This window comes from Elgaria multicarinata, chromosome 11, assembly GCF_023053635.1.
Source record: "Elgaria multicarinata webbii isolate HBS135686 ecotype San Diego chromosome 11, rElgMul1.1.pri, whole genome shotgun sequence".
NCBI lineage: Eukaryota > Metazoa > Chordata > Lepidosauria > Squamata > Anguidae > Elgaria > Elgaria multicarinata.
Genome location: NC_086181.1, coordinates 11,348,127 through 11,370,077, shown reverse-complemented (window position 1 = coordinate 11,370,077; position 21,951 = coordinate 11,348,127). Strand labels below are relative to the sequence as shown.

The 21,951-nt window shown below is 43.2% G+C and overlaps 1 protein-coding gene across 1 annotated transcript; it reads left to right on the top strand.

Moving 5' to 3' along the window:
• Positions 1 to 2,859: 2,859 nt before the first annotated feature.
• Positions 2,860 to 15,885, top strand: MRPL45 (mitochondrial ribosomal protein L45). Its single transcript, XM_063136496.1, has 8 exons — positions 2,860 to 2,924; positions 4,987 to 5,188; positions 7,851 to 7,968; positions 9,565 to 9,663; positions 11,285 to 11,333; positions 13,159 to 13,308; positions 13,408 to 13,581; positions 15,480 to 15,885. The coding sequence occupies exons 1-8, from the start codon at positions 2,868 to 2,870 to the stop codon at positions 15,579 to 15,581; spliced, it is 951 nt and encodes a 316-aa protein (XP_062992566.1). The 5' UTR covers positions 2,860 to 2,867; the 3' UTR covers positions 15,582 to 15,885.
• The last annotated feature ends 6,066 nt before the right edge of the window (positions 15,886 to 21,951 follow it).

The following is a 21,951-nucleotide window of genomic DNA, read 5'->3' as shown; positions in this document are numbered from 1 at the left end:
TTTTATAGGTGTAAGTCACATCTGCTTTCAGCAGATTGCTGTGCTGGTCTCTCTGCAACAAAACGTAATTTAGCACCTGTTTTTAAATGGCAAGGAATAATAATAATAATAATAATAATAATAATAATAATAATAATAATTCATTTCTATTCCACCTAATAGCTGAAGCTCTCTAGGCGTTTCACAACAATTCACAAAATCACAAACCACAGATACAAGTTAATTAAATACAGCATAAAATTGCAATATACAAAAATTAAAACAATTAAAAACAATTTAAGTAAAACACTTGATGTGTTAAAGATAGCTGACATACAGTAAATGCCCCATCATATGCCATTAAAATGTTTCTATACCCCCAGACTGATTGGTAAGGAGGAGGGTGCTTCTGATCATGTGTAGAATGCCCTTCTCTGTACCTGATCAGATTCATTAACATAGCACTTTTAATATATAAAGTCTTTTTCTAAAATATTTGCTGTATTGACAAGTTAAAAACTTGTCCAAGCAAGGCCATACAACGAGAGGTGGCACACTGGCACCAGAGGCCGGGTGAGAGAGTATTTACTGGCTCCTGCAACATTTCCCCTTGCAGCTCAGTCATTCCAGATTGTCCCTATGTGACCATGAAGGATGAAGCGACAGGGTTTCCAGGCCAGGGCATGTAGCTTCTATTCTATAAGGTCAGATGCCTCCCACGCACATCCATCCATCGGCAGGCTGAAAGATGTCAGTGGGCAGGCCACTCCCCCTTATATAGTTTGGTCTCTGGCCAAAGCCTCCAGTTGTGAGGACAGACAGAGGAATCCCTACAAGGCTTCAGTGAGAGGGGCCCAAGCCAAGACCCCGGACCTATGGGTCAGATGGTCCCGGCTGGTGGGACAAATTGGGCTGTGGGCCAGAGGTATTCCATCCCTGCTGTAAATGTTTATGGTGCTATGGAGAGTGACTGTCCTGCTCTTTTGTGGAGACCTAGAGCTTTATCACACCAGCGTTATGCTGTGCAATCAATGCGAATTGCATGCAAAGGACTCAGAAGTTTTTGACTTTATAATCTGCTTTGTTTGTGAAGTACTCCCATGCATCCTGCCTTTTTTGTTGTTTATTCATTCAATAAAGCCAAAAGATTCGCTGTATTTAGCCCCTACTTTTTGAACATATCTTCCGAGCCACCACTGGGGCGCAGGAACAGGATTTTAAAGAAATGCTTACATCTGCGTAAGCTTTAAAGATAAAGACACCAAAATTGGCACAGTAATAGATATTAGGGAGAGCTTTAAGCATACCAAATTTGAATTGAATTGAGTCATTCGTTGATTTATGATTTTTTACATTTCCCCCCTTAAACTCACTTCCTGGTATGCAAAGGATCGCTGTCGCCTGGTAGCAACAACCGTGAAAGCTTAGTGCTATAGGGATAATCCGAGGGAAGCAGGTACGTGGGATGAAGCTTCTAGTGGTGCTGTTGCATGTGTCTTTTTTCCCTTAATCAATCCGGAGAGGGTTAACATTTGGATGTGATTCTACTTGGGAGTGAAACAATTCTGTTTACCCTGACCACTATTATTATTATTATTTATTTATATAGCACCATCAATGTACATGGTGCTGTACATTGCTCTGTTCTAGCTCTGTGATAAAAAGATATCACAGAGCTAGAAAACTGCAACTAAACTTATTAGAAAGTTGAGCATCAAGCCTACAACGAAAGGATAAAATGCTTGAGGCTTTTCAGTTTGGAAAATAAGTTGAATACGGGCAGAGGTTTATTTAATTGTGCATGGGGGATAGAAGGACATTTTTCTCCTTCAGTAATAATAGACTTTAGAGTCATCCAATTAAGTCAATTGGCAATAGGGTTAGGATTAAAGGAAGTGCTCCCTACCCACCGCTCCAACTCATGATTAACTTATGAAATGTATAGCCTCAAGAAGTGGTGGCTAGTTTAGGTGTGTATGTATTGAAAAGACTGAACACATTTATGATGGTGAGCTCTTCTCTGATTAATTACTACTAGGCATGATAGCTAATGAGACCTACACATCCCAAAGCAGTATTTTTCTAACATACATTTCCCTATCACCTTTCTGCCAAGACATTCAAGGATGGCGACGCATATATTTGAGTTACAAAAGGTAAAATCATAAATTAACAGACTTGTTTTATCTATTCTTTAAAGATTGAGTAATTCAGTCATGTAACATAGGGTGACCATATGAAAAGGAGGACAGGGCTCTTGTATCTTTAACAGTTGCATAGAAAAGGGAATTTCAGCAGGTGTCATTTGTATATATGGAGAACCTGGTGAAATCCCCTCTTCATCACAACAGTTTATTTATTTATTTATTTATTTATTACATTTCTATACCGCCCAATAGCCGAAGCTCTCTGGGCGGTTCACAAGAGTTAAAACTATAATAAAACAACCAACATGTTAAAAGCACAATTACAAGCAGTTAAAGTTGTAGGAGCTATATTTGAGTGACCAGATTTAAAAGAGGGCAGGGCACCTGCAGCTTTAACTGTTGTAATGAAGAGGAAATTTCACCAGGTTCTCCATATATACAAATGACGCCAGCTGAAATTCCCTTTTCTATGCAACTGCTAAAGATACAGGAGCCCTGTCCTCCTTTTCATAGGGTCACCCTAGTCATGTAAGATTTTTTGGAGGCCTGGACCTCCCCCACACTCCCCTGGTGTATCTCTGTGAAGTTTCACAGTCCATGCGCGCAGGCGCGCTTTCTCCCGGGACTTTTTCTGATGCCGCGTCAAACGTCAACTCCTTTTCTCGAGCGCTCTGCGGCTACTGCTGGAATTGTCCACGACTCCCTCCGCGCGCATCCCGGCATGCCATGCGCGGTCCCAAGATGGCGGCCTCCATGCGGCGGGGTATAGTTCAGCTGTCTTTACGCGCTTACTTGCAGGTACTGGGAGGAAAGTGGGGTTGGTGGTGGTGGTATATTGTTATTCGTGTTTCGGGGGTAGGGGTTACCGTTGCTGGGAGGCGAACGGCAATGTATGTCTTGTGACTAGGAGCGAACATATCGTCATGTGTGTGTTTTGCTTTCTTTTCGTTGTGTCTTGTTCCGTGATGCTTAAAAATATGGTTATTTATTTTGTAGATAATGACTAGCATTTAGGAAGGTAATCTATTCACCTCTTTGCCCCCCACCCCCGACTCAAACTATAGAGCGGAGAACGAAAGAAAGAAGACAGAATGTAAATCAAGAAGAACCCAAGGCTGCAATCGTATACACACTTACTTGGGAGTAAGCCACGTTGGGTTGAATGGAACTTACTTCTGAGTAGACACGCCTAGGGTTGTACTCTTAAGAGCGCAATGCTGTGCGTTTTCCTACAACTCCTAGAATGCCCCAATCGACCTTGCAGGCTGGGGGATGCTGGGAGTTGTAGGAATTGTCTAAACATGCATAGGATTGCGCCTTAAAAAGAGCGGGGTGGGGGGAGCTCGAGATCTCAGAGAAAGGGAAATGAAGGAAGGTAAATGTGTGTGAGAGAATGAAAGCACATGTATCTATTTCTGTGTAAGGTTCTGCAGGGAGGGGAACTGCTCTCTCTCTCTATGTATATGTGTGTGTCTGTGGCTGCTTGTGTGAAGTTTACCTATTTATTATTTATTAATTACATTTTTATACTGCCCAATAGCTGGAGCTCTCTGGGCGGTTCACCTATTTGAAGGAGGGGTTCCTGTTTGCATATTAAGGGTTTCATGTATGTAATACTTGCAACTTGTAAAAGGCATATTAGCCTTGCTGGGAGGAGGGCTAATGGTGGCGGCTATGATTATGATCACAGTGTGCACATGCTGCTGTTGTTGGTTTGGGCTGGGGCAGAGGTGGGGAACCTCTTTCAACGAGGGCCAAATTCAATTTCAGACAAGCTGTCTGGTGAAGGGGCACATTCTAGCAGGGCCGAAAGCAAAGGGGGAGCGGGGCCAAAAATACAAGAAATACCAATATAATTTAGCATTTTGTTTCTCCGTTACATTTATATCCCACCTGTCCTCCGAGGAGCTCAAGCAGTGTTCCTCCTCTCATGACGTTTCATTTTTTTATCTTCACAATGATCCGTGAAGTAGGTTGACAGTCAGTGACTGGCCCAAAGTCACCCAGTGAGCTTCATATCCAAGTGGGGACTAGAACCCTGGTCTCCTGAGTCGTAAAGCCTTTATTGCTTAAAGCTCTTACTGTCAGTAACAAAGCATTAGAGGCCTTTCCATTTTTTAGAATTGGGGGAAAAAACTGCACAAAACCCAGGAAACCACCAAATGATTGGTGCTTCGGGAAAAGTGGGTGAGGCCAGGAGAAGGGGGCGTGGTCACCTTAGGAAACCCTGGAGTGCCAAATTAGGACCGGGAAAGGATGGATTTGGCCCGTGGGTCTGAGATTCCCCACCCCTCATCTGGGGTTTTGTGTGGTATGTGTATTAGGACACTTAGACACTTGTTGGGAAAATGCAAATATGTTTGTCTTTGAATGTATGTATGCTTTTGCATTGGGAAAGGGTCTTATTAACACCTTTTCCCAAAAGAGGGGAAATGTGTTTTGTGTGTGCACATGCCCTTGATCTTGCTTTAAGAAGGCATTTCAGACTATGTATGCGTCTCCCATTTCATGGGGAAAATAGGTGTGTGTGTGTGTGTATGTTCATTTTGGAAAATGAAGGAATTCTGCAGGACAGAGAAAACCCTAGTCTTGTTGTGAAGATAAACAAGGAAGCACATAATTGTATGTGTTTAAATAGGGAGTGAATCTAATCCCAGGTTTTACATGTGTTTATAAACATTGATATGTACCAAATGCATACCTAATAATAGCGCATATTGACCAACTTTGTGTATTTGGGATGAAATTAACTTCACCCCAGAAGCAGACAAATCATTGATCAACTGAGATGTGATTGAATGTTGCCTGGCTGACTTATCTGCTTCTCTCTGTGTCTCTGTCTTTTTTTTTTATTCACTAGGGTGCAGAATCTTTACTGAATCCTGCCCGCTTGGCCCCGTCCTCTGTTGTAGTCCCAGTGAGAACAAAAAAGCGACATTTCATTCCCCCATCGGTCAATGCAAAGTATGCTACTCCGGAAGAGCAGCAAAAGCATGCCAGGGCTGCAGGGATTGTGACCCCTCATGAACGGTTAGCACGCCCCATAACTATTTTCTGCACAGGTAGGTGGCTGTGATCATTTGTTATGCAGAAGGGGCTGGAGTAGAGTTGATCTTATAGGTAGCTCCCTGTGGAATCTTGAATCAGAAAGCAAAATGAATATTGATTATTCTTACAAGCTTCTCTGACGCTGTTCAGGTGATTTTCAGTGAAGAGTAGCCATTCTCACAGGCAATTCTTTTAAAAGTAAGCTAAGTGTTTTAGTTGTATCTTTTGTGCCTCAAATGTGACTTTTTCTTGAGTGGAAGTATGATTCCAATATGCAATGTAGGCTTCATAGAGAATCTTTTTCTCATGCTGCATTACATGTTGGTTTAATTCCTTAACGTATTTCTGTAATAATTTTCTATATATCCAAAGTTGCTATCCGCACAGTATGGGCTGCTTCACACCTACCTGGTTGTTATTTCACAACTGCAAAATCAAGTGGTGATGTGCGCCTTTGACTGAGCCATTATTCTCTCTAATAGAGAACATGGGCAGTTTGGAAGTGAAATAGGCCCCTCCAAAATACCTGGGGGACTCTAGTTGTTCAGACATACAGGTTTGGATCCAGATTTAATCATACTTGGAGTAATTGAAATCCATGGGAATACTCTAGGTATGACTAAATCTGGATTCAACCTATCGACATTTGTAAGTTAAAAGAATATTTTGGGGAAAAAGTGGCAGTTGCTTGACTAGAACCAAAGGTGAAGAGGAAAAGACAGACCATGTGATTCTATCAATTATTTCTATGGTTGAGGATTGGAATGGCAATGTGTCCATTGAAAATAACACCCTGCCCCCAAATGGAGGACAAGGAGATAGAGAAAATTGGCTGGCTCAAGCCTCTGACTGTTGATAGCAAATATCCAGAAAGCGGGGGCAGAGACGAGTTGTGGGAGATCCCCTGTTCTGTATGGGGGTAATTTAGTCAGTTATCCATACCTCCCTTATTCACACATGCACAAACAGACAGGCTTCCTGGAGAGGTCTGGATAGCACTACAAGGTTCCAGTTCCAATCTGGATGGAATCCTGAGTAGAAGCAGTCCTTTTATAAATAAACAAATAGCAGTTGCAACATTAGCAAAAAAAAGACAGGGGGAGCCACAAAAGAAAAAAGGGGGGAAAGAATATGACATATAACATATCCATACGCAGTAATAAAAAAGGCAGAGAATAACCTTTCTGTTTCAAATACATACATTAATATAAGCAATCTATTTAGCTAAGCATTCATGTGAGATTGACAGCTGAGGAGGTACATTCAAGAGCAGTAGGACCTTCAGCCCAATGAATATAGGTGGTGAGTGTTTGTCCTTCCAAGCTTGACGTATGAATCTCTTTGAAACTGTAAACGCTCTCAGTGTCCACCCTCATCGCAGGAGTATAGTTTAAAAGTGCAATGAGCGTCCACAGTTATCACAGATTTTTCAAGAGCAAAATGCGCACAAGCAGTGACTTCCATCTGAAAAGAAGGCACGACATAATATGCTCACATCTTATACCTCAATAAGGCTTTGTCCGCATTCCATCGCCAACATCTAGCAGAACAAGCCAGCAGGGTACACCGGCTCCCACATCTTAACATTTCCCTGTAAGTAAAATAACAGCAAACTTAGCTTATCAGTGAGAGAGGTTCTAGCCTAGCCTACTCTCTCTACTGTGTGCTTTTCTGCTTGCAGGGATTTTTTTAAAACTGTAGCTGAACTTTAAAAATATGACACACACCCCTCACCTGTAGTCTGAAGTGATGGAATGGAGTCCATTCTATCACCTCTAGACTCTTGTCACCTCGTTCTGCTGCATGTGTAGACCCGATTTCAGCTAACAAGTTGTCAAAACTTGAAAAATCAAGTGATAAGTCTGCATGCATGAATTTCTCTCTAGCCCTAGGCATGTTTAGACAGAAGAAAGTCCTCCAGCTCCCAGTATTCCCCAGCCAGCCATTTCTTACTACTGCAACTTTGCAAAAGCACATTTGTTTTCGGTCCCTTTTCCCCCCTTTCTCTCTGTCCTCTTATTCCCTCTACTCCATATTATCTAGGTAGAACTTCTAACTGGCGAAGTGCTTTAGGCACAATCGTATGCATATTTAGACAGAAAAAAGTTTCCCCAGCTCCCAGAACGCTAGAAGTTCTTTCCGTGTAAATATGCATAGGATTGCCCCCTTGGAGTCTCTGTATTTGCTTGAACAGTAACCCTGTCAGGTATGCCAATGTATATTCTGATTTTACCAGTACTGGCTGACTTTTTGTATTTCCCATGTACTTCAGTTCAAAATACTTTCAGGGCAGCAATAGGGAACTGAGGCAGCAAGCAAGGGCCACTCGCTCATTATACAAGGCCTTGAACCTGGATCTCAAGAGATCAAATCCATTGCACCATAAAGATCTCTCTTCAAGACCCACATCTTTAAACAAAGCATTCCTGAACTCCAGTTCCCTTTCCCTGCAACCGCTACTAGCTGCTTGACTCCATCACTCATTTGGAATCCCAGTCTGCCTCCTCATCCAGTTTAAAGTGGGTTATAAGAGCATAGTTGCAGGGTCTCTTAAATTAACATGCTTCAGCAGATAAATGAACAGTAATATTGACATGTATCTTACTACTTTTTAAGTGGGGGGGAAGATTTTTTTTTAAGAAAAACTTTTGCTTGCTTCCTGTTTTGCCTACACAGCTGGGATCTTCGATGCCTATATTCCTCTAGAAGGGGACGCCCGCATGTCATCTTTGTCGAAGGAAGGACTGAAGCAAAGGGCAGAGCAGATTAAGCAGACTGCAGCTTCGCAGCTGGCGTACGTACCGTTCTCTCTGTAGCAGCCACTCAGCCTATGGCATCTGGCCACACTCTGACTGTGTATTATTTTTTTCCTTTTAGTATCTGCTGTTTGTGTTGCAGGTCTCTATCAGACATTGCCTGTTTTAACATTTGTGTAGGTCTTAAAGACTGCCCAGTCCCAAAAAGCTCAGACCGTTAATAGTCAATCCACATTAATTTTTTAAAGGTGTCTGCAGTGGACTGTAAAGGAGATGATCTATTACAATCTATCTTTTGTGAAGGAGTATTACTGTGCAGTTGCTTTTATTGGTATTTTGTATTGTCATATTGTATATTTTTGTTTGACTACATTTCACATAGTACTGTGTTTTGTAATGATCTCATGACTGAGTGTTTCCCCATATGAAACACTCTCTGCGTGTAGAAAATGAGCACATTAGGGAGAACGCTAGGGTTGAATGCTTCTGTTTGCATACTTGCTTTCCATAGGTAAAGAGGTTTTTTTTGATATGGGGGTCTCTGAAAAGATGAGATTTTCTCCACCTGCTTTCTGAAGTGGTACAGTCCTAGGAGTTACAGTTCACTCTTTTTCTGAATGTGTTGATTGGCTTTCAGATGTGCAAAAGTACCTAAGTAACTTGCAGAATGTGGGCTTGTGGTGTGGGGAGGAGGCAGGAGAGAATCCACTAAAGAACACAAATATTTCTTGATCAATGAAAGTTCTATTTTGGCCAACATTGGCCACTTGGATGCACCAGAAAAACTCATAAACAAGATATGCTGAAGAGAACCCGTATTGTTTGTCCTCTAGTGTTGGTAAGCTGTGGTGTATTGTCTCTGAACATGGGGATTCAGTTCCTAGGTATCGTGGTTAAGTCACCGATCGGTCAGTCGTCCATGAATGGATCTAGCCTGCTTAACAACCTTCGAAACTATTGGCAATCGCTGCATCTTGTAGCAACAAATTCAACTACGTAATGCATAGAATATGTTTTTTCTTTTTGTTTTTCTAGAATTTGCTGTGAATCAAACTGATTCGTGTGTCAGAAGCCTCTACTTCCATAGGCCTTGTCCCAATCTCCAATGTGTCAGCTTGTACACTTTCAAATATTCTCTCTTAGGATAGTAGGGCAGTTTTGGATCAGATTGTTCCACTTCCAGTAGGCAGCGCAGTAATGGAGGAGGTCCTGCCTTCTAACAGGCAGCGTCAGTTTATAATTCCAGAGTGTTGTAGGTGGTGCATGGCTTTATGATTTTACTTTTTTAAAAACAAGATAAGGAATTGGTAGGGCTTCTTCTCTGCACACTTTCCTTCCTTCCACAATTGTGCCAGAACAAAGTGTGTTTAGGGCAAAGTGTGTTAAATGTTGAAAGTTACACCTTAGCTATGCCAGAATTTCAATTCACTGCTCTGGTGTGTATGTAATCCCTGCATATCCAAAGAGACCCATCTTGGAGCACTACATTGTTATGGGCTGTTGATCATAGAATCATAGAATAGTAGAGTTGGAAGGGGCCTATAAGGCCATCAAGTCCAACCCCCTGCTCCCTTGCTTCCTTGAACTGTAACTGCTTTCTCTCCATCAGGCTTATCTCTTCCTTGTTTTTGCAGAATCCGAAAGATCAAAGAACACGTTCCTGACTTCAGCTCCAAAACTTTTGCAGAAAAGGCCCAAGATATCTTTATTGAAGCTCACAATAGTTTGGCAAAGTAAATATGCTTTAAAATGATTCTGAACATTCTTGCTGCTGTTGCTGCCCCGCAACTTAGCTACCAGTTTTACAGCAGCTCACAACCTTATTGGATCCAGAATGCTGCTGATATAAAGTAGGCTAAATATCTTTCATTGGACCATTGTAGGTTGGTATATGTTTTCATCAAAACTGGGCAAAAATGATTTCTGTGAGTCTCGCAAGCTTTTCACCAGCTTTTGAAGTCTACAATCACCAAGTGCTGATGTGTATGCTGGTGTAATTTACAGAGGTTTTCTGATGCCCTTCACCAAACTTAAGTATGTCTTAGGGAGTCGACTCAAGATTGCTCAGTGCATGGCAGGCTTTAATATCTCTTTTGTATACAACTGGAAAGTGATTAATAAAAAGATCAAGGCTCCGCAAATCCATTTAAAAATGGTAGCTTTCTCTCTTCTTCTGGCAACCATCCCTGCAGAGAATGCTGTGTTGAGCATTCTTTCACTATGCGGCATGGGAGCAGTCTATATTTCATTTCAGTTGGGCTCTTGCAGAAGCAGCAAGGGAGACCTGCATAAGACTAGTCCTGTGATTTCTCTAACACGTGCAGGAGACTTGGTGAAGCTGGTACATCACAGATGGTATCCATAGATGCACACAGTTAATACTTGACTGCCAAATCAAAATTTGTGGACCCCTGTTAAAGACACCACCTTAAACTTGGTTCTTTGGTGTATAAAAATTTGAACTTTTTCACCAAGCCGTGTATTGTAAGGCTGTAAACAATGTGGCAGAAAGTTAGCTATCGTCATCAACTATATCCTTACTCAGAGCCAATGTTGATCAACTTACTCATGCAAACATAGCATGGTTAAACTGTATTAGTTAGCCCCATCATAACGAATTGAAAACAAAAAAATGTGATCTTGAGTGTGCATTGGTATGGTGCTTAAACATGGGAAGAAATAAGGCAGTTATTTAAATAATTATATAAATAAGGCAGTGCCTTTTGCAGAGGTTGTTAAGAGTTTAGAGGTCACCTTTTTTTGTGAAAACAGTCATGAATTACTTTAAATACTAAAAAATCTAATACGGCATAATCTTTTATGTACTACACTTTATCAGATACCTGAAATGTTGCCCTGAGTTACAGATATATGCACATGGTTGGGTAGGGGATTATAAATGTTTGAGGTCGGAGGCAAATGAAATACAGAAAGTACATATAGTGACAATCATGTTACTAACACTGATGACTCACAAAACAGTTGATGATACCACTTCAGACATCTAGTGTATGGCCTTGTTCAGAAGACACCTTAAGCCACAGCTTTAACCATGATGAATAAGGTTTTTTTTTTGCCTTATTCAGCGTGGTGAAAGCCGTGGTTTAAGGTGTCTTCTGAACAGGGCCTATGAAAACTTATGTCATTATACATTTTTGGCAGAGGATTCTGCAACAGAGTATCATGGCTCTCCCTCTGGAAACACTTTTTTGTGTGTGGAGTGATGTGCTTCCATGTTGTTTGTTGTTGAGAAGAGGATGCCAACTGTTTTTTTTTACAAAGAACGGTATCTTGACTGAGTCAATCTGCACAGGCATCTTGGTGACTTGATACTTCTTTTTAAATCCTTTACAGCTTTGACAAAGTGAAGCTTCATGCTTTAGTGACCGAACGCTGTTACCCGGTAAATACCTGTGATGAGATCAGCAATACCTTGCCAAAGGGTTAAATCCCCTAAAAATTATAGTAAGAAATGTGTCTGACACCTATGTAACTTCTTTGGTTATCCCTGGTCATCACGTGTTTAACTGTTGGCTGTTGAGGTTGGGATACGGCCGCCCTCCAGGTGCCTTGCAGACAGGAATGATGCTTGCTCCATCCCTGTGTGAACATATGAAGCTGCCTTACCCTCTGCCAGATAATTATGCATCGAGCCCACTATTGTCTACACTAAGTGGCAGTGGGTCTCTAGGGTCTTGAGCAAGGGTCTTTCTCAGCTCTGCTATTTGACCTCCTTTCAGGAATTGAACCTGGGACTTTGTACATGCAATGAATGTGCCCTGTATCCCTTCCCTTGGTCCAGATTCACCAGTTGCTTCTGAGGGGGAAGGAGAGACCCTTTTGCTCATCCCAGTTCATGTTTGGGTGGAGGCATGAGGATCAGAGAGCCAGGCTGCTATAGGCTTGACTTTTCCAAAAGAAACCCTCTTTCCCTGCTGTGGGCTTCGTAAGACAGCCCTGGAGTCACAGATGTACGGAAGAGACTTTACCTGTATATATTTTGTATATATTTTAATAATTTGTATATATTTTAACAAAAAAACTCCTCATTTTTTATTTATTTTATTTATTTGTGATATTTATATACCTCAAAACATAATAAATATAATTATGTGGCTAGAGGCAACAGAAGTCTGGCTTCCCACATGGTTGCATTTGCAACCAGTGCCAGTATGGAAGCTGTCCAAGCCTGTATCACAGTTTCTACTGGGCATCCCTTGTAGGAACCATGTGTCTATCAACTGGAGATGCAGAGATGGTTCGCTTTGTAGTATTAATTTGTATGGTACTATACAATAATTGTTGAGGTGCAAGAGGGAAGGGAATAGATCTTCCTCAGCTCTGGTATTTGACCTCCTTCCAGGAATGAAACCTGGAACTGTACACACAATGCACGTGCTCTGTTGCGAAGCGATTTACAGCAAATTATTAAATGATACATTAGAAAACCAAAACGACATTTAGACACACTAATGTTTGGGAAAAGCCAAAGTAAACACGTAAGTCATTCCAGAGGGAGGGTGCGGCCACAGAGAAGGCCCATTGCTGTTTTGCACCAGATTGAGCTATGCGGGATGTGGTACAGCCAGCCAGGCTTCCCCTGAAGATCATAGCGTCTAGAGATTCTATGTAGGGGAAGACAGTTTTTCAAATTAAGCCATAGCCTGGCTGATGGCAGGCCAGCCCCAAGCTATAAGCCCTCTAGTCAATTTGCAGTCTGTTCTGGTCCCAGCAGATGATATAATCTGGGCTCAGTCCTCCAAGGTTTACTGCGTTGGGCCACTGGGTCTCACTGACAACACTATATGCAAGAAGTTCTGAGCAGCTTGGTCTGTTTGGTCTGGTCAGCAGCTCTCCACAACTTGGCTTTGCATTCTCTGTCCATCTTGTTTATCTCCCCACAGTCCTTGCATGTCTGTCCCTTATTCTGTTTCTTGTCTCTTGCTTTTGCCCCTTTCCCTCGCCTTTCCAGGACAGGAAAATGTTTTGTCCTTGACCGCTTGATTCTGACACCTGCAATTTCTTGATATTTTCAGGCTCCTCAGCTCATTCCATTTTGATCTTCTAGTCTCCCACCAGAAACCCCTTCTATATGTTCCATTACCACCTGGTTCCTCCAGCTTCAGGGTCTGAAGTAGCATGGGGCCAGGCATAATCCTTAGCATCATTTGAGAATGTTGAAATCTTAGAATCATCCTTGATGCTAAAAATAGATTTTGCGTTGTTAGGAAATGATACGAGGAAACAGAGACAAGACTATCCGGTGGACTTTTCTGGAGTCCCTCGAACCCCCTCGGGTGGTTCACGTGCGATGCCCAAGCATGGTGAGCAAAGAGAACCTGTATGGACAAGTCACAGTTCGGATGCACACCCGGCAGGTATGTGTATCCAACCAACCTCCTCCTGGATGTGACATAACGTGTCCCTGCCTACCGCGGCTTAATACCAAAGACTCAATGTATCATTCTTCCTGGCAGACTTTAGCCATCTATGACCGGTTTGGGAGGCTGATGTATGGTGGGGAGCAGATACCAAAGGATGTCCTGGAATACGTTGTGTTTGAGAGACAACTGAGCTACCGGTATGGTCAGTGGAGATTGCATGGCAAGATCGTTCCAGCTTGGGCTCCTCCCAAAGACCCCGTCCTCAAGGTACCCTGTTTGTGCTGTGTAGCTTCTTTCTCAGCCCTGCCTGCTATTCATAAAGGTGTTCTCACGCGCATGGACGCAAGTGCAATGCTGTCTTAGAGCAATGTCATGTTGTTCTCATTCGTCTTGTTTCTTCTCTTCTTTTCTGTAAGACTCTTCCTATGTTCAGGATACTTTACATTTTATGCCAGGCCGAGAGACAGTGACTTTCCTAAAGCAGCATCCTAGGGTGAACTTCACGGCCAAGCAGGGATTTGAAGCTGGGTTTCTCCTATGCCTAAATGCAACGCCGTCGATTGCATCAGTTCTGTCTGGTGCATCTTGCAGATGTTGCAATCTGGAAGTGTGAGAGTGGTTCTGTTTTATCGTAGAAGGGTGCTTATTTTAGGGCAGGATGTTGTGAACACACACACAGGAGGTGCAGCACAGGGCCTAGAGAGTTGGGTGTGTGAGGCTTGGGCTCACGTCCCATCTCTGCCCTGTCCTTGTGTAGCCCTGGGGCAAGTGACTGTCTCTCAACTTTAATTTCCCCATTTAAATAATGGGAATAGCAGTGGTTCTAGGATGGTTGAGAGGACATGCACAGAGACCATGAATGGCTTTGCCACTGAAAATGTTCTACCTACACTAGCCAGTTCCCAACATTCTCTTCATCGTGCTCTTCAAAGGCCAGACTTCTATTGCCATCCGGCATTGCCATCAAGAAGCAAAGCCCAAGGTGGGGCTGTGCAAATGGCGGCTGGCACAGTCCTGAGCTGTGCTGTGTGGCACTATTGAGAGCGGGAGCATTACCTGCTTTTCACTCTAGACCATAGAGTTTACGAGGTGTAGGTTCTGAGTGCATGCCTCTACTTGGTCCTGTAAAATTGTACGGACTGCCATTCAATCTAAAGGCTTAAAGTTATATAAATATAAAGTTATATAAATATAAATATAAATATAAAGTTATATTTATAAAGTTTTATTTATAAATAAACTTATTTATTATAAAGTTATATTTATAAAGTTATATTTAATAAATAAACTTATTTATTATTTATTTATTTATTATTATATTATATTATATTTATATATAATTATATTATATACCCTATATATATTATATTATATACCCTATTATTATATTATATACCCTATATTATATACCCTATATATATTATACTATATACCCTATATTATATACCCTATATATTATATTATATTATATTTATATTATAAATAATATTATAATTATTATATTATATTATTAATTTATTATTATTATTTATTATTATTTATTATTTAAACTTATTTATTATAAAGTTATATTTATAAATATAAAGTTTATATAAATATAAAGTTATATAAATATAAAATATAAAGGCTCAAAGTGTTGCACTTAGGGGCAAAATTGGAGTGGGGAGACTTCCGCAGCTCTTGACGCTGTGTGACCTGTTCACCGCTGACAGGGACTCCATGGAATGGGACGAAGCCTCTGTCGAAGGCAGCTCCTGAGTTGTGGGGTGGAGAGACACCCATGAGAGAGAGAGAGAGAGAGAGAGAGAGATTTGGAGGGGAGGCCATTCTCAACGTTGCTACTTTTCTCACCCTCATCCTGAATGCAGCTTTTGGACTGGGAGGGTGAAGCCTTCCTTCTCCCTCAGGGACTGAAGGCCATTTTTAGAGTGGAAAACTGTAGGATCAGGTTTGGAGAAGCAGCTTTTGGCCTTTTTGCTGCTCTTAAGGGAGTGCCCTCCATCAAGGGTGGGAGGGAGGAAGGAGCAGAAGGGGGGTGGGGAATGGAGCGCTCCCCCCCCTTGTCACACCTGATGGCCATTTAGCTGCTAGCTGAATGAAGAGCAGCTGCTTTCGGAAATTGATGAGCTAATTTGTGTCCTTCTGTCTTCCCCTACACTTTGCAGACGATTATGATCCCAGGACCAACCTTGGCTCCTTCGCAAGAATCTGAAGATATCAATCTCGCCCCAGAGGCGCCAGCCCCACAGACCCAGTGGTACAAATGATCCCAAAAGAGTGAGCCACAGGGGACAGAAGGTCAGGCGAAGGGGACGCTTTTGAACCAAGTGCCACCAGCCTTAGGAGCCACCGATGTTGCATGCCTCGGTTCCCGTCCTTTTCACATCCATACACGTCTTTTGTGTAGAGGAGTTTGTTGCTGAGAACTTGTCGCAAAGCCCTGAACTGCGGAAAGGTGCACACGGGCATTTTGCAGCAGGCAGGCCACCTGGGCTGCTATCTCTTTCAAGCCTCTTTGCTTTTCCCCATGAGACCGATCCCTGTATAGCCTACGTATGGGCTAAAATGGCCTGCTACGTAGAGTTTAAACTCATTGTGTTAATTCCTAGAAACAAAGAAAAAGAAAAGGAAGGTGAGGAGTACTGATTCTCAAGGCTACCTGGAAGGAACCTCTCCGATCCAGAAGACTGCCCCCGCCCCCCTTAAGACCAGATGGGTTGGGGCCGGTTGTGGTTTATACAGTGGTGTTGAGTGTTCCACACATGTTCACAGGCACACATTTCTACAGGATGTTGAGCTGAGAGTTGGCAGTGAAGATAAAGCTGATATTTCAGCTCTAATGAATGAATGAATAAATAAACCTGATGTTAGCTGGCATTAAATGAATATCCTCTCCAGACATTTGGGGTGAGGCTTTAATCCTGTAGCCACCCTGCCTCAAAAGCAGAATTTTACAGGGGGGTGTAGACAATGGGCTGGATCCCCTGCAACTGGCAGAAGTGGGCTTCTTTGCCCCCTTCTTCGCATAGCAGCCCTTCCAGCCCCCTGGAAATGCTACACAGAAAGAGCCAGGAGCTGCTGCTGAGTCTGGCGTGAGCTGTGGTGCGGGAGGGTGATCCCCAAAACCAGGCAGAGGGATCTTCTGCAAGCCGAGCCCTTTCTCTTGATGGCTATATACTACCTCTAGCATCAGAGACGACATCCCTCCGAGCAGAAGTTGGTGGAGAGCAACAGTGGGAGAGAGCTATTGCTGTCAGGTCCTGCTTGCAGACTTCCCAGAGGCATGTTGGCTTCTGTGGCAAACAGAATGCTGGACTAGACAGGCCTTTGGCCTGATCCAAGAAGATTATCATCATGAAGTGCCTTTGTGTGAGTAGCAGAGGGCTGAGCTTCCGTGTTCTGCCTCCCTTCCTACTCATCCTCAGGACAAGCGTAAGCAGAATAAATACGCGAAAAAGGCAAATATAATCCAGCTTCTCTTGGCACTGAATTTGGATTACCTTAGGGCATATTTTTTTTCCTGAAAATGGCATAGTACATTACACCAAGCTCTGCTTAACAGCTAACCCTCTTGGCAGGGGCTGCATCATTTGTCTTCCAGGAAAAACCTGGCATGCTGTTGACAGTGCTAGATGAGCATTAAGCAATCACATGCAATGGTTCAAACTGGAGTCCCACAGGAGCCTGAAGTACAAAGGTTAAACTAGGGTGACCCTATGAAAAGGAGGACCGGGCTCCTGTATCTTTAACAGTTGTATAGAAAAGGGGATTTCAGCAGGTGTCATTTGTATGCGTGCAGCACCTGGGGTTTTTTGTGTGTGTGTGTGTGCTCCTGGACCATCTGTGAGTGGGTACCTTGGGGCCAACAAATGAGAGCCAGGGCATCAAATCCTGCCACCACCCACCCTCCTCACGAACACATGCTTTCCTTCTTTTAAAAAACAAAAACGTGTCTTTTCACATCATTATTTAGGTGTATTCCTAAGGGGTAGCATACAATGTTAGTCTTACTTGGAGTAGACCCACTGAAATAAACAGTACTTAAGTGACTGACTTCAACCCCATTCATTCCAATGAGTCTTCTCTAAGTAGGACTTACACCTCAAGAACTGTGTAGCTAATAGATGGCACCGAAAGTTTGCCGATCTTAAACATATTCACCAGACAGTAAGTCCCACTAAAGTTGGTTAGACATCCAAGCAAATGTACTTTGGACTGGGCTAGTGGAAAATCGGGTCTGAAGCTTTGCATTACGAAGTGTTTCCAAGGTGCAATGGAAGCCTTATAAAAACCAAGCTGGTGCTGTCACAAACATTCCAGCCCTTTGCAAATCCAAAGAATCAGCGGCACGCATCCTGTCAATATATAGATAAGTCTTTTATTTATGTATTTACATTTATTACAGAATTCGATAACCTCGTTTTGATATTCAGCGCTGAGTCAGACAGGGGTGACCTCACACAACATTAGCGGTACTTCCTAAAAGTGCAACAGCTGCAACTCACTGGGGAAGATGGGGCCCATAAAGCAAATTTTTGGATCCGAGCTTTGTCATGAAGCAGAAAATGTTATTTTGGCTCCTCTAAGCTTCTCTGTATGGTGTGTAGGAGCAGGGCGAAGAACTGATGTCAAAAGAGAAAAGAACATATTCCCTGAATCCTTTTCTAAGTGAATAGGTCACAATAATGTGTGTGTGTATGTTGGTGGGGGGAGATATCAGTGAATGGAATTTTAATATTGAGCAGGCCTGGTTTCTGATGTATACAGTTCATTTATTTCATTTATATCCCACCTTTTTGCCTCCAAGGAACCCAAGGCTGCTTACAAATTTCTCCGCCTCTCCACTTTGTCGCCATAACAACAACCCTGTGAGGTAGGTTGGGCTGAGAGTCTGTGACTGGCCCAAAGTCACCCAGTGAGCTTCCATGGCTGAGTGGGGACTAGAACCTGGATCTTCCGACTCCCAGTTCAACACCTTAGCCACTCCACCACATTGGCTTAGCTGCCTCGTGACCTCCTGCTCCTCACTAACTGGCCCATGAGCCAAACTAAACCTCTTTCTTCCATCACTGTGAATTGCTGGTTTGGGCTTGCCTCCTCCTATCAAGAGACACTCTTCAATTTTATTTACTTACTCTGAAAGTGTGCCTCCAGTGGTAATTCAGAGGGAAACTGTATTTGGGTATGAGAGTTTTAGGAAACAGCTGGGTGATAGTTTTATGCTTTAAGCACATATAGAATCATAGAAAAGCAGAGTTGGAAGGGGCCTACAAGGGCATCAAGTCCAACCCCCTGCTCAATGCAGGAATCCACCCTAAAGCATCCCTGACAGATGCTTGTCCAGCTGCTTCTTGAAGGCCTCTAGTGTGGGAGAGCCCATAACCTCCCTAGGTAACTGGTTCCATTTTTGTACTGCTCTAACAGGAAGTTTTTCCTGATGTCCAGCCAGAATCTGGCTTCCTGTAACTTGAGCCCATTATTCCGTGTCCTGCACTCTGGGATGATCAAGAAGAGATCCTGGCCTTCCTCTGTGTGACAGACAACCTTTCAAGTATTTGAAGAGTGCTATCATGTCTCCCCTCAATCTTCTCCGGGCTAAACATGCCCAGTTCTTTCAGTCTCTCTTCATAGGGCTTTGCTTCCAGACCCCTGATCATCCTCGTTGCCCTCCTCTCAACACGCTCCAGTTTGTCTGCATAGGAAGCTGCCTTCTGAGCAGTGGTGCACTTGGCAATTTTAGACCTTTGACTTAACAGTCCTTGGGGAGGGGAGGGAACTCTTTAGATGACTATGTGTATTACTTCAGTTGTGAAGCACCCAACAGAAGTTATACACAATTTCTCTTCCAACCCCCAAACCCACTTCATGCTTTAAAACTGCTTCCTGGGGGCTGCCTCTACGCAGGGAAAGCCCCGAGGTGGTTGAGGATCTGTGCTGCGTCAGTTGTATAACGCAGACGCAGCTTCGCAGCCACCATGGGGCTTTCCCGCGAAGCTGCGCATTGAAAAAGTCAGGGGCAATGACCATTTCTCCTTGCGTTTTGCGAACTTTTTAAAAAGTTTTGAACAAGACTTTATTTCCTCCCCTTTAACTCTTTTGCTTCTATCAAGTTCTTTCCAATATATATATTTTTTTGGGGGGGGGGGGAGAAGGTGCGAAAGAAACAGCATTTCCAAGTGTATGCCACCCTGTAGACTAAGAACCATCTCAGCCTGTCATTGGCTGAGCAGCTGTGATGTCACAGAATGTTGTGTGGAGGGGAAGGTTCAGTAACGGGACACTGAAAATTAGTAGAGCTGCTCTGAGGAGAGGGCAAGGTCAATACGTTCAGGTAAGACGCTCACATGGGGCTGGAGGTAAGAAAGATTGTCTATGGGGGAAGGACTGGATGAGCCAGTGGACAAAGTAGACAAAAGGGAGGTGATTTATGTATGGTTCCATTGGAAGGGAGAGGTAAAGAGTATTGAACTTCATACAGTGACTCCAATAAACCATTTTTTTTTAGTTGGCTACAACTCATCCAATTTATACATAAAAGCCAAAGTTCAGTCACAATAATAATGTGATGATGATCGGAGTGCCTTGGCTTTTACCATCTTCGGTTGGTTCGCCAACTACGGCCTCTCCTGGACAGGGATAGCTTGACCACGGTGGTACAGGCATTGGTAACCTCAAGATTGGATTACTGCAACACGCTCTATGTGGGGCTGCCCTTGAAGCTGCTCCGGAAGCTGGAGCTAGTGCAGAATGCTGCAGCTCGGCTGTTGTCTGGAGCTGCCCCTTTCCAGCATGTAACTCCTCTGCTGAGGGAGCTGCACTGGCTGCCTATTCGCTACCCGGCCAGGTTTAAGGTTCTTGTACTTGTGTACAAAGCCCTAAACAACTTGGGACCAGGATACCTGAGAGAGCGCCTTCTCCCTTACCGACCTGCCCGGTCACTGAGGTCCTCCGAGGGCCTGCTCCTGGTGGTTCCACCTAGATCCATCCTCCGTTTGGAATCCACCAGGGGAAGAGCCTTCAGCGTGGCGGCGCCCCTCCTGTGGAATTCCCTGTCTCTGGAGGTCAGGCAGGCGCCAACCTTGTACTCCTTTCGGCGCCTCCTGAAAGCATCTTTATTCCAAGAAGCCTTTCTTTAACATGCAGCCTTGGATTACTGTTATTGCTTCTTTTAAATTTTGTTTTAACTGTTTTTATTGTTTTTATTTTCATTTTACCTTGTACACCGCTCCGAAATTTTTCAATGGGGAGCGGTATATAAATATTCTAAATAAATAAATAAATAAATAATAATAATAGCAGCACTTTCATGCATAATCTATTTGTAATCTATGGAGTGATATGTAGGTCCAATTTAGCCAACAAGCTAGATTTGATCTAGTTACCGCTCCATAACCTCTATGGGCTATACTGCTTGAGGCAGCGTCAATTCTCAGTGGTTCCCATTGAATTGTATGGGACAAAATAAATAGACTGAAGTCTGGGATACAATTGAGTGGTGGTGGTGGGGCAGACATGCCCCTTATCCAAATGCTAGGGTCAGCAGAGACAGAAGGGCAGGTTTAGCCCCCATCCGGTAATAATGAACAACCATCGTGGAAATACAGATTGCACCGTCACCCTTTCGTTGATCTTCCCTTACAATGTGCTGTTGTGGGGAAGTGTTGGCTGTCTTCTAATGTGCACACTCAGTTCATGCAGCGCAATGGTGAGAGGCACAGGCCTAGATCAGGGAAGGAGGCTAGCTCTATGGTCAAGCACACACTTGGCATGCAGAAGACCTCAGGTTCAAGCCCCAGCATCTCTCAGTAGGGTGTGGAAAGACTCCTGTCTGACACTCGGAAGGGCTCTTGCCAATCTGTTGTGTAGATGATACTGATTAGATAGATCAATGGTTTGACCCCAGTTAGGCAGCTTCTGGACTGAACGGTCTGAACTGAATATGCAAGGCAGAATATGCCCCTGGGTTCTTTGCAATGCACAAAGATTCCATGGCAGACCAATGAACATGGAAAGCACTCCCTTAAAAGGTAGACAGTTTGAAAACCGTTGCTTTAGACAAATGTCAGGGCCTTCTTGGTGATGGCTAACACCCAAACTTCTCACGACGCTTTCCTGGAAAGATATGTGGAAATGTCAAGAGTGGAGAAAGGGATGGGTTGGGGAGCCACTGGAAAGTTAAAGTAAAGTTCCGACATTGTTAAAACAATTCAAATATTAATATTTTGTGGTTCCAGAAGCCCATCTGGGAAAAAGCAGCTCAGAGGTTTGGATGAAATAGATTGAGTAGCACCCCCACCCCCACATAAAGAAAATCCCAGAAAGTGCCCTGTTCAATTGAAACAATATGTAATACTTATTGTGGGGGGCGTGAATTACCTAGTCCTTTATCATCCATGATTGACCACACTTTTCTTGTTTCCAGCCTGTTAGACATCCAGTTGAGATCACAGTTGTAAAAAGAAAGAAAATTCCCAGCAAGAACTGTATGATTTCTGCAAGTCTCCCTGTCAAATCCTTCCCAGTTCCCTTTTGATTCGATGTCGTTCAGCCTTGCTTAAAGGCAATTTTCAACTGATACTTTTTACTGTGAAGATGTTATCCAGATGTTATTGTTTACAGACATCAGGACTATACGGT